Consider the following 12,456-nt stretch of genomic DNA (forward strand, 5'->3'; position numbering starts at 1 on the left):
GTATCTCTTTCACCAATCAACTTCCCAGCTCTTTATTTCATCCCTCCCCCTCCTGATTTCAACTATCACCTTGTGTTTCCCTCTCTCCTAACCCCCCCCCCCCCACCTTTTAAATCTACTCCTCATCTTTTTTACTCCCGTCCTGCTGAAGGGTCTTGGCCTGAAACATCGACTGTACTTTTTTCATAGATGCTGCCTGGCCTGCTGAGTCCTCCAGCATTTTGTGTGTCTAGCATGTAGAAAGGTTCACCAAACAAATGGAGAATACTTCCTTAGGATTGCAAACCCTTTGGAAGGTTGTCCTTCTGACATTGCCCTTCCCTGATGTTACATAACCTCTTGTACCCCTCATGAATCGTACAGCCAGATTTGGGAACAGCTTCTTTCCAACTGTGATAAGACTGCTGAATGGATCCTGACCCGAACCTGGGCCATACCCTACAAATATCCAGATCTGCATCTCGGTTTTTTCGTAATACCTTACTTTCCATTTTTCTAATTTTTCTATTTATGATTTATAATTTAAATGTTTAATATTTACTTTTGATTTGTATCCAGGGAGCGGGAAGCGCAGAATCAAATATCGCTATGATGATTGTACATTCTAGTATTAATTGTTTGGCGACAATAAGGTATTTAATCAATTAATGAGAATGCATTCTGGGATCTTCATATACTTCTGCCACAATTTGCTTGATGCCCACATACCTGTAGTAACTAGGGCACTGTTGTGATCCTCTCTCGATCAAGATAGTTGAATCTGAAACAATTTAAACATGGCAATCAGAAGGTCAATTGGCAACACACATAAAAATCGCTGGCGGGCCGGGCCAGGCAGCATCTATAGAAAGAGGTACAGTCGACGTTTCGGACCAAGACCCTTCATCAGGACTAACTGAAGGAAGAGATAGTAAGAGATTTGAAAGTGGGAGGGGGAGGGGGGATCTGAAATGATAGGAGAAGACAGGAGGGGGAGGGATGGAGCTAAGAGCAAGAAAGTTGATTGGCAAAAGAGATATGAGAGGATCATGGGACGGGAGACCTAGGGAGAAAAAAAGGGGGAGGGGGGAAGCCCAGAGGATGGGCAAGGAGTATAGTGAGAGGGACAGAGGGAGAAAAAGGAGACAGAGAAAAAAAATTAATAATAATAAAAAATAAATGAGTAATGGATGGGGTACAAAGGGGAGGTGGGGCATTAACGCAAGTTAGAGAAGTCAATGTTCATGCCATCATGTTGGAGGCTACGCAGACAGAATATAAGGTGTTGTTCCTCCAACCTGAGTGTGGCTTCATCTTGACAGTAGAGGAGGCCGTAGATAGACATATCAGAATGGGAAAAGGACGTGGAATTAAAATGTGTGGCCACTGGGAGATCCTGCTTTGTCTGGCGGACAGAGCGTAGGTGTTCAGTGAAACGGTCTCCCAGCCTGCGTCGGGTCTCGCCAATATATTGAAGGCCGCACCGAGAGCACCAAGAGCAGTATATCACCCCAGCCAACTCACAGGTGAAGTGTCGCCTCACCTGGAAGGACTGTCTGGGGCCCTGAATGGTGGTAAGGGAGGAAGTGTAAGGGCATGTGTAGCACTTGTTCCGCTTACAAGGATAAGTGCCGGTAGGGAGATCGGTGGGAAGGGATGGGGGGGACGAATGGACAAGGGAGTCGCGTAGGGAGCGATCCCTGTGGAAAGCAGAGGACGGGGGGAGGAAAGATGTTCTTAATAGTGGGATCCCATTGGAGGTGGAGGAAGTTACGGACAATAATATGTTGGACCTGGAGGCTGGTGGGGTGGTAGGTGAGGACAAGAGGAACCCTATCCCTAGTGGGGTGGCGGGAGGAAGGGGTGAGAGCTGATGTGCGTGATATAGGAGAGATGCATTTGAGAGCAGAGTTGATGGTGGAGGAAGGGAAGCCCCTTTCTTTAAAAAAGGAGGACATCTCCTTCGTACTGGAATGAAAGGCCTCATCCTGAGAGCAGATGCAGTGGAGACGGAGGAATCGCGAGAAGGGGATGGCATTTTTGCAAGAGACAGGGTGAGAAGAGGAATAGTCCAGGTAGCTGTGAGAGTCTGTAGGCTTATAGTAGACATCAGTAGATAAGCTGTCTCCATAGACAGAGACAGAAAGATCAAGAAAGGGGAGGGAGGTGTCGGAAATGGATCAGGTAAACTTGAGGGCAGGGTGAAAGTTGGAGGCAAGGTTAATGAAGTCAACGAGCTCAGGATGTGTGCATGAAGGTTATGGTGGTGAATGGGGCGTGAGAAATTATTACTAATATTGAGGCTGACCAATTGCACATTTGTTGATACATTTGTAGAATAGGCTTGTTAAGGGGGAAAATGAAATTTAGTGTCGGAAAGCGTGTGGTGCTACATTTAATGGGAAGAAAGAGCAAAAAAATAAGAGTTTGAAATTGAGAACTTAAAGGATCAAATATTGTAGTATACCTAGTAGGGTCAGAAATGGAAAGTGATGTACTGGAGTTCATTTCCACCAGGATTCATTGGACTTTTGATCACATTTAGAATAATTTCTAGTTCTGGTTCCCTTATTAGGAAAAGGATAACAATACTCTGGAGACAGTGCAGAAGGGATTTATAGGGACTATGGTCTACACCAGAGATTTTGCCTATCAAGCTGTAACTCTTTTCAGTGAGCTCTTTAGAACAGTGAAGGGTTTTATAGCATAGACTTGGAGCCAGCTTTTACTCTTGAAGGAGACTTGTACTGGAACCATAAGTGACCGTTACAAAATCTCATAGTGAATTCAGGATTTTTGTTTCTCACCCAGAAAATAGTTAAATTATGGAGCTTACTGCTGTAGAGGCTACCAACATCAATGCATTATAGTGGAAGCTAGGCAAGCAAAAAGGGGAAAATAACTTTCTTTTAAAAATGCAGTAAATCTTCAAACTGCTCAACAGATAAAGTGTCATCTGTGAAGAGTGAAATAAAGTTATTGGTTCAAAAGAACCAAGAAAAATAGAAATCAAACTTTTTTTTTCAAGTTGCAGATTAGAAGAAAAAGCCAGGAAAGTTTGTGGAGACACAAAGATGCTCAGTATCAGAAGTGATGTTGAAAATTGAGGAAGTTTAAAAAGGGAGAAGTGAATGAAAAGGGAAGAGAAGGGATAAAACATCAGAGTCCAAACTGTGAGATGCCAGCACTTCAGATGCTGGGAATCTGTAATGAAACTGATATAAAATGTTAGAAATGTGTGGCAGCCCTGACATTATCTTTAGAGAGAGAAATCCAGAATTAACTTTACAGAATGGTGGACTTGCATTAGGTTTGGGCAGTTCTGATATAAACCAGGAAAATTTGTTATAATTTCTGAAATAAATCTTGACAATAGAGAGTAAGAGGATGCTAATATAGGACATTATCACCAGCACAGACTATTTGGTCTGAATAATCTCGTCATAGGCTACCGAAGCACATTAGAAATGGACACAGTCAGCCATCCACCCTTCAGCTCTAATTTGGATACATTAAGATCGTAGCTGATCTTCTACCCCAGTGTCATTTTCCAATACAATCTCCATATTCCTTAGCATCCTAAATTTTCAGAAATCTTATCAATCTGTATTTTCAATGAATGCAGGAACTGAACTTCTACAGTCCCCCAAGATAGGAAATTCTAAGGGTTCACCAGCACCTGGATGAAGTTTCTCCTCTTCTCAGTCCTAAATGGTTTCCTCCTTAATTTGAAAGTATAACCACTGGTCCTAGACTCCTCAGTCAGGGTATATATCTTCACTGTCTAGCCTGTGAATTTCCTTGAAATTCTGTGAACTTAAATAAATTTGGAGATTGTATTCTCTTTGGCAATCTTGTTTAAAATTTGGTGGGGTAAATTTGTCACCATACTTGTAATTACTTACACTTCATTTCATGAGGCAACCAATACCTGCTTATTCTTTGCATATTGCATGTAAATGATCGGAGACTCACAGAGAGCTGTAGTACAGAACAGGTTCTTTCACTCACTAAGTCCACACTGACCATCAAATACCCATTTGCACCAGTCCTACACTTGGTCCACTTTAATCTCGCCCACATCCCCATCAACCTTTCTTGGACTCTATTCTCACCAGGGGCAATTTGCAGTGACTAATTTAGTCCTGCGGTCTACCAAACCTCACAGTTTTGGAATGTGAAAGGAAACCAGGACAATTGAAAGAGGCGCATGTAATCACGGAGAACACAGAGACTCCACACAGGCATCACCACACGTCAGAATTGAGCCTGGATTGCAAGAGCTACAAGCAACTCGAGTTGTACATGTGTACCTTCCTTGAGATGGCGGGGGACCTGGGTCCCTCACATATTTCCTGTGCTCAGTGAAGTAAGGGTGACAGTAGACCTTCACATCACAAGAAGAAATTAAGATGATTGCCAGGTGATGAGGCTGCTGTGTCACTCTGTCCCTTTAGCTAATCAGCCATCTATTTCATTGCTGAAAATTTTGTTCTGCTGCAGCACCTCTTGTGTTTTAGAGGTGAGCAGGCGCAGAGAGCTACATTGTGATAAATGCCTGAAATATTCTCTGATCTGTCATTTGATTATAGCTAACTCTTGTTAATATACCTTGCAAGGAGTCATGAAATAGGCATGAGAAATTAACCCTTTTTTGTTTTCAGTTAGACAGGGTTTACTACATGTTTTGCATTGGTGCAAAACAGTATTTGATATCCAATGCATAAATTAGATAAGTAAACCATGAATATAACCCAGTTGAATTTGGACAGAATGCAATAATTTTAGTTGGTACATTTCAAACGTTCTTTATTTATACTGGGTGCAGCTGTAACTAAGGTTGCTGAGATTGTGGTTAACATTGTGAAGTAGAACATCACCTGCTGTTCGAGAACTGAAACCACAATAATTAGCTTTGGGACTTGCGTTAAATCCTCTTAAGTCAATAGTTTATACGATTTATAACCATATGATTTCCTAATATGTAAAGGGTCTTGGGGGTGAATTTGTCTTTGGAGAGTCTGAACCTCTACTGTGAAAGGCTAAATACTGTTATGGGTTGAAAGTGCAGAGTGCCCTATGCCTGATCTTGATTCATATGTTGTTACACCTCCTGGGAAAGATACTTATAGTCAGCTGGTTGTCCTCATTACCATTTAAAACCGAAGACAGGAATTTCCTGTGCTGTTAAATGACATATAGTACTTTAGTTGTTGATCCAGTAAGAAGGATTAAAATTACCCTTAGTACTTTGAGAAGTAAACATCAAAAATATTTACCTTTTCATTCTTTAAAACATAGTATCAGATTGTAAGATCTACTCGGGTTTACCCTACAAGTCCGAAAATGCTCTTCTTCAATACCACAGAATTGGCAGCTAGGTACAAAAACCTTATTTGTCAGATTGCTTCTTTGTTATCAGGTACAGTACTAGATGAACTGAAATTTCAGACTCATGGGTATTGAAGAGCTCGAGGCAGCTGTCCCACACCCTCTGCTCCTTTTTATTTTACACCCCCCCCCCACCCCCGGTTCTGTCTGCCTCTTATCTCTCCCTTATCTACCTCCACTGATCATCTTATCAGACTTCAGCATCTGCATCCACTCATCACCTTCCAAATGTCTCAATCTCCTCCCTTGCCTCACCCAAGCCAGCTCCATCTACCCCACCTTTTTCTCCTTATCTGTCTCCATCTACCACCCTCAAGCCATTGTCTCCCAACAACACCCCTCCCTCTCCCCCACCTGGTTCCATCCACCTGTCACTTCCCTCCTGACTGGTTCCACCTATCACCTACCTGTATTTGCCACATCCTTCCCTCTCATGTCATTATTACTGGCTATGTCTCTCTGCACACTCAGTTCAAGTGCAAGACTGAGTTTGAAATGTGGGATATCCCTTTGCAGACATGGAAGTGGCGGATGACCTGAACAAGTATTTTGCTTCAGTCTGCACTGTGGAAGCCATTAGCAATATGCCAGAAGTTCGAGAGAGTCAGGGGGCAGAACTATATAAAGTTGCCATTACTATGGAGAAGGTTCTTAGGCAATTGAAAGGTCTGAAGGGACATAAGTCACCTGGACAAGATGGTATACACCACAAGGTTCTGAAAGAAGTAGTTGAAGAGATCAGGAATCACTAGATTCTGGCATGGTTTCGGAGGACTGGAAAATTCCAAATGTCACTCCAATCTTCAAGAAGGGAGAGAGGCAGAGACAAGGAAACTATAGGCCAGTGGTTGGGAAGATGTTGGAGTTGATTGTTAAGGGTGTGGTTTTGTGGTACTTGAGGGCACAGGATAAAATAGGCCATAGTCAACATGGTTTCCTTAAGGGAAAATCTTGCCTGCCAAACCTGTTGGAAATCTCTGAAGAAATAACAAGCAGGATGGACAAAGGAGAATCGGTGGATGTTATGTACTTGGATTTTCAAATGGCCTTTGACAATGTGCCGCACAAGAGGCCAGTTAACGAGTTAAGAGCCCATGGTATTACAAGAAGGATACTAGCATGGATAGAGGATTGATTGGCAGGTGGCAAAGAATGAGAATAAAGGGAGCCTTTTCTGATTGGCTGCTGGTGACTAGTGGTGTTCCACAGGGGTTTCTTTTCACATTATATGTCAGTGATTTAGATGATGAAATTGATGGCTTTGTGGCCAAGTTCACAGAAATATGAAGGTAGATGGATAGATAGTTTTGAACAAGCAGAGAGGCTACAGGAGGACTTGGATTAGGAGACAGGGCAACAAAATGGCAAATGTAATAAAGTGTTGGGAAGCGTATGGTCATGCACTTTGGTGGAAGAAATAAAAGGTAGACTATTTGGTAAGGCACTGAGGAGTGCAGTAGAACAGAGGGATCTGGGAATATAGATACAAAATTCCCTAGAAGTGGCATCACAGGTAGATGGGGTTGTAAAGAGAGCTTTTGGTACATTGGTCTTTATTAATCAAAGTATTGAGTATAAGAGCTGGAATATTATGATGAGGTTGTATAAGGCATTGGTGAGGCCGAATCTGGAGTATTGTGTTCTGTTTTGGTCACCAAATTACAGGAAGGATATTAATAAGGTTGAAAGAGTGCAGAGAAGGCTTACAAGGATGTTGCCGGGACTTGAGAAACTCAGTTACGGAGAAAGGTTGAATAAGTTAGGACTTTATTCCCTGGAGCGTAGAAGAATGAGGGGAGGTTTGATAGAGGTATATAAAATTATGATGGGTATAGATAGAGTGAATGCAAGCAGGCTTTTTCCACTGAGGCAAGGGGAGAAAACTACCAGAGGACATGGGTTAAGGGTAAAGGGGGAAAAGTTTAAAGGGAACATTGTGGGGGGCTTCTTCACACAGAGAGTGGTGGGAGTGTGGAATGAGCTGCCAGACGAGGTGGTAAATGCGGGTTTTTTAACATTTAAGAATAAATTGGACAGATACATGGATGGGAGGTGTATGGAGGGATATGGTCCGTGTGCAGCTCAGTGGGACTAGGCAGAAAATAGTTCGGCACAACTAAGAAGGGCCAAAAGGCCTTTTTCTGTGCTATAGTTTTTCTATGGTTTCTATTTTCTAAATGGAGAGAAAATTCAAAAATCTGAGGTTCAAAGGCCCAATTTAATGTCAGAGAAATGTATACAATATACATCCTGAATGAATGAGGTGCAAAGGGACTCGAAAGTCCTCATGGAGGATTCCCTAACTGTTTTTTTTGCTAGTTAAGTAGGTAGTGAGGAAGGCAAATGTGATGTTAACATTCACTTCAAGAGGACTAGGATATAAAAGCAAGGTTGTAATGTTGAGATTTTATAAAGCACTGGTGAGGCCGCACTTGGAGTACTGTGAGCAGCTTGGGGCTCTTTTTCAAAGAAAGGATGGGATGACATAGGAGAAGGTTCAAAGGAGGTTCACAAATATGATTCTGTGATTGAAAGTCGTGTCGTATGAGGAGCAAATGATGGCTCTGGGCATGAACTCGCTGTAATTTAGAAAAAAATGAAAGGTGACCTCATTGAAATCTACTTAATGTTAAAAGGCCTCATTAGAGTGGATGTGGAGAGGAGGTTTCCTGTGGTGGGGCAGTCTAAGACCAGAAGACCCAGACTTGGAATAGAGGGGTGTCCTTTTAGAACAGAGATGAAGAGGAATTTCTTCAGCCAGGGAGTGATGAATTTGTGGTTTTGTTGCCACAGGTAGCTGTGGAGGCCAAGTCATTGGAGATACTTAAGCCAGAGGTTGATAAGTTCTTGATTAATCAGAGCATGAAGGGATACGGGCAGAAGGTAGGAGATTGGGGTTTGAGGGAAAATGGATCAGTCATGATGAAATGATGAAGCAGACATATTTCTCCTAAATCTTATGGTCTTATGACATCACTCGACTGTGACCCACTTGAGTTCATCTGCAGCAAAACTTTCACACATGCCTTTGGTACCTCTATGCAATAATGCCAGTGCTCTCTCAGAAGCCTCTTAAAATCTGTCTCCAACCAATATCCTTTAAATGGCTAAGTGTATAATTTTATTTAATGACGAATGCTGCCTCAAGAAGTTGAATCCATCACTAAGGATCTCAACATCCAGAGCACGCCTTCTTCACATTACTACCATTGGCGAGAAGGTAAAGGGACTTGAAGACATACGTTCAATGTTTTAAGAACAGCTTCTTCCCCTCTGTCATCAAATTTCTGAATGACCCATGAATGCTACCTTTTTATTTGTCTTTTGCACTATTTACTTACTTTGTAACTTGTAGTATTTTACTGCCTTGCACTGTATTTCTACTGCTACAAAACAAAAAATTTCATGACGTAAGTCAGTGATAATAAAACAGATTCTGATTCTCAAGTGTAACAACTGAATTAATGATTCTGTTCAAATAAGATTTGTTGCAAGCACTTAATAGTGTATGTATCTTGCAACATTGCAAAAGGAAGTGCAGATAGAAAATATTTGTGTGGAAATATTATCATTAGGTTTTATTTTTGTGATTATTTAAATCATCTTTCCCTGTATGTGGGAGAAAGCATACCTCAAGTTCAAATACACGTGAGAGATGATTTGCTGAAGCACAAAGCAACAGGCACACTGATTTTAAAAAGTCCTGGTGAACATAGATAGAAAAATTCATAATACAAAATGAATTGAAAAATTAACCTAACATGGAAATAATCTTCCAAGGAAGAACATTTCTTCTCCTAAATTTGCAGCAAAATAATTCCTATATGATATCTTAAATTGTTTATGGTAAGAGAAGACTGTGCATGTTAATATAGTACAAATAATCATTGGCTTGTTATAAATTACTTTGAAGAAATATTCACCTTTGTAAAAGATAAATCCTGCAACCAGCAGAGGGCGATAGCATTCAATTTTCTGCTGTGTTCCCTTTAAAACCAGTAACTTGTTGAATGAATATTGTGTCCTACTTTTAGTCATCAATAGCAAATAGAAAAAAAAGCTCCAGAAAATTAGCTTTCAGTTGTATATCAGGATGGAGAATGGAGGATAGAATGAACTTGGGAAGCATCAGCAAGATAAACATAATTGGTACATAATTTACTTTAACAGATGAATCTGTGAAAATACTCTGTAATGTCTGCCTAAAGGGAAATGTAGCTCTCCATCTTTACCCACTTTTGCAGATTGACAGTTGACTTCTTCTGCACTTAAAAACATCTGAATATTCTGATCAATGGAAGGTAAATGCTGTCTGAGCATACAATATCACCAGTTTTGTGTTATTGCCTAAGGGAAATTACACTAAAATGGATTTTTAACGTGATTTAGTCTTCATGCTGAATACTGAACTATTCAAAGGTACACGTAGTAATTATAATGTCTTGCAATAGAAGAGGTTAGAGTTTTTTTCTAAGTTAAATAAACGTTCCATAACTGCAGTTACTCTCTGTACATTCCTCTCCTGTTCAATATTTTCTTCATCAAATCTCCTGCAAGTGAATTCCACTATAGTTTTGCAGAAATAGCAACTTTCTGAGTACATTCATCTTTCAAATATATAGGTAGTTAAAAAACTTAAATTAAACCAGCTTTTGAAGAAACATAATTTAAAGTATTATTATTCTGTTGTATACATTACTAGCTAAATCAATTAAATTTTTACTTGTATTCACAGAATATCATGCTGCTATTTTATATTTGAAGCGAGAGTGTAAGAACGAAATAGAAAAATTACAGGTAAGAATTTCTAATTACTTCTGAATGAGACTAAGATGTATTTTCTGACACGTAGCCACTTAAAGGAGCTAATTGAGAGCGGGCACAGCAGGTAATAGTGGTCTGGCCAAATAAATCCGAATTTACCTACTGTGATGTTTGTAGAAAGGAGATTTGGACAGAATATTAGCTGATCAACTGATAGCAATGTTTTACCCTACTAAATACTTAGCAGTATGTATTGTTTGAAATAAACAGCCTACTCTGGCACTAAAATGTGTATGTATAAAATACACAGTTGTCAGTCCTTTATGCTTTAAAAGAATTACTTTGGACTTCACAAGTGCAGCAGATTTTAAAGTACAACTTTTAAGTGCTCATGCTGAATGATTTGGATTTTTTTCATATAACTAATAGTATTAATCCATTAACAGCAGAAGTATCAATATTGAAGAAACATAGAAAATTTATAATGAATTTGATATTCTCTTAAGAAAACTCATAGTTGTTTAATAATCTATTTGTAATTCTGTGGTTCCGAAAGAGGACAAATTAAAACCTTATAAAAATATTGGCGATAAGTTGAACCGGTCAATGTTCATTCAGTTCCCTTAGAAATACTATTCCACTTTATTTGGTATTTAAATTGGTTGTCATAAAATGACAAACCTACCTATGCAAAAAGGAAAATTGAATTAATGAAACAGCTAACTTTATTTTTAGTATGACATTAGAACTCTCTATTTTAAAAATGTGTTGGAAGTGTTTTAAAGGAGGAGGTTTCGAATAAATTTAACAGAAAAAAGATACCCTGAGCTTTCAATCCATTGAAAATAATCATCTATTATTTTGAAGTAAAAATTACCAAAATATTTCAATAGTTAATTGTAATCAGTTATGAAATATATTAAACTGCTTGAGGTGAAAACTGATTTAGTCTCCCATGCGTGCTTTACAAGTATGTGTGGGGGATTTATGTCTTAGCACTGCCAATTAGCAATCAGTTGATCAGTGCAACTGTGCCTGAACATTATCTTGTCACCACATTAACTTACAATACTGTCAGGATTTCAATTAACTACCCTTTGTATATATTTTGAAGTCTGCCCACATAACCATTTATGTCTTGCAACAATTTTTATGGCACCTTAATAATTTTAGCAATAGCATACTTTTTGCTGTGCATCTGGACTATATTAACTTAGGCTGAGTTCAAAAACATGTTATGAGTGATAATTGAAGGTACAATTAGTTCTTTTAAAAAATTCTAGCTTCTGATACTGACAGCCAATGTTTGGAGACATGTTTTTGATCTGTAAGTGCTTAACAAGTTCTAAAGTTGTAGATGCAATAATAATGAATGTTGTAAGAGGCCAAATTCACTGAGACATTGAAGTACATCAGTACTCTGTGTTATTAAGATGCCTGTCAGATTAGATTCTTCCGGTCTGCACAGCATGTGCAGTTCTTGTTTCTATGTCTTTCACCATTATCTCTCACTTGGTTCACCACTTTGTCGGAAAGAATTTTGACACGTTATCTGCTGCACCGTTGTGAGACGCATACCTGTTATCTCATTGAAGAATGCAGTTGTCAGAAAAGTCTGTGTGCCCATGGTTATATTTTGTGAAAGTGATGCCAATTGTGGGAGAAAGCAACATTAGTTGTTTCTGAGAAAGAAGGCATTATCCAACTGCTCATCATCATCCCACTTGAGATCAGGGCCAAGACTTTGTGCTCAGTGTGTTCAGAAGGGTTGGCAATGCTCTGCCTCTTTTTTGCTGTTCATCAACATCTCTTTTATTATTGATAGCCTTGTCATACTGTATCTGTGTTCACAGAAGCAATGTTGACACTGGCTGTCCGACACTGACATTACCACCACCATCTGCTCTTGTTTTATTTTTTTTAATTGAATTTATTTCCCACATCCTACACATACATGAGGAGTAAAATTCTTTGTTACATCTCCGTCTAAATGTGCAATGTGCTATCATAGTAATTTATAATAAATAGGACTGTCAATGTGACATAGAATACACTCAAGTTAGCGTGAGTTAATCAGTCTGATGGCCTGGTGGAAGAAGCTGTCCCGGAGCCAGTTGGTCCTGGCATTTATGCTGCGGTACAGTTTCCCGGATGGTAGCAGCTGGAATAGATTGTGGTTGGGGTGACTCGGGTCCCCAATGATCCTACATACCCTTTTTATACACCTGTCTTTGTAAATGTCCTGAATCATGGGAAGTTCACAACCAACTACAGATGCTCTGGGCTGTCCACACCACTCTCTGCAAAGTCTTGCGATTAAGG

At 39.7% G+C, this 12,456-nt stretch overlaps 1 protein-coding gene across 2 annotated transcripts in view; it reads left to right on the plus strand.

Moving 5' to 3' along the window:
• Positions 1-12,456, plus strand: part of fmn1 (formin 1) — a 411,005-nt gene that overhangs the window by 132,329 nt on the left and 266,220 nt on the right. For both annotated transcript variants that reach the window (XM_072266825.1, XM_072266835.1), the window contains one exon: positions 10,106-10,167. In XM_072266825.1, coding sequence (XP_072122926.1) covers positions 10,106-10,167 — 62 coding nt within the window. The remainder of the gene's footprint in view (positions 1-10,105; positions 10,168-12,456) is intronic.

The sequence above is a fragment of the Mobula birostris genome, chromosome 1, assembly GCF_030028105.1.
Source record: "Mobula birostris isolate sMobBir1 chromosome 1, sMobBir1.hap1, whole genome shotgun sequence".
NCBI classification, from domain to species: domain Eukaryota; kingdom Metazoa; phylum Chordata; class Chondrichthyes; order Myliobatiformes; family Myliobatidae; genus Mobula; species Mobula birostris.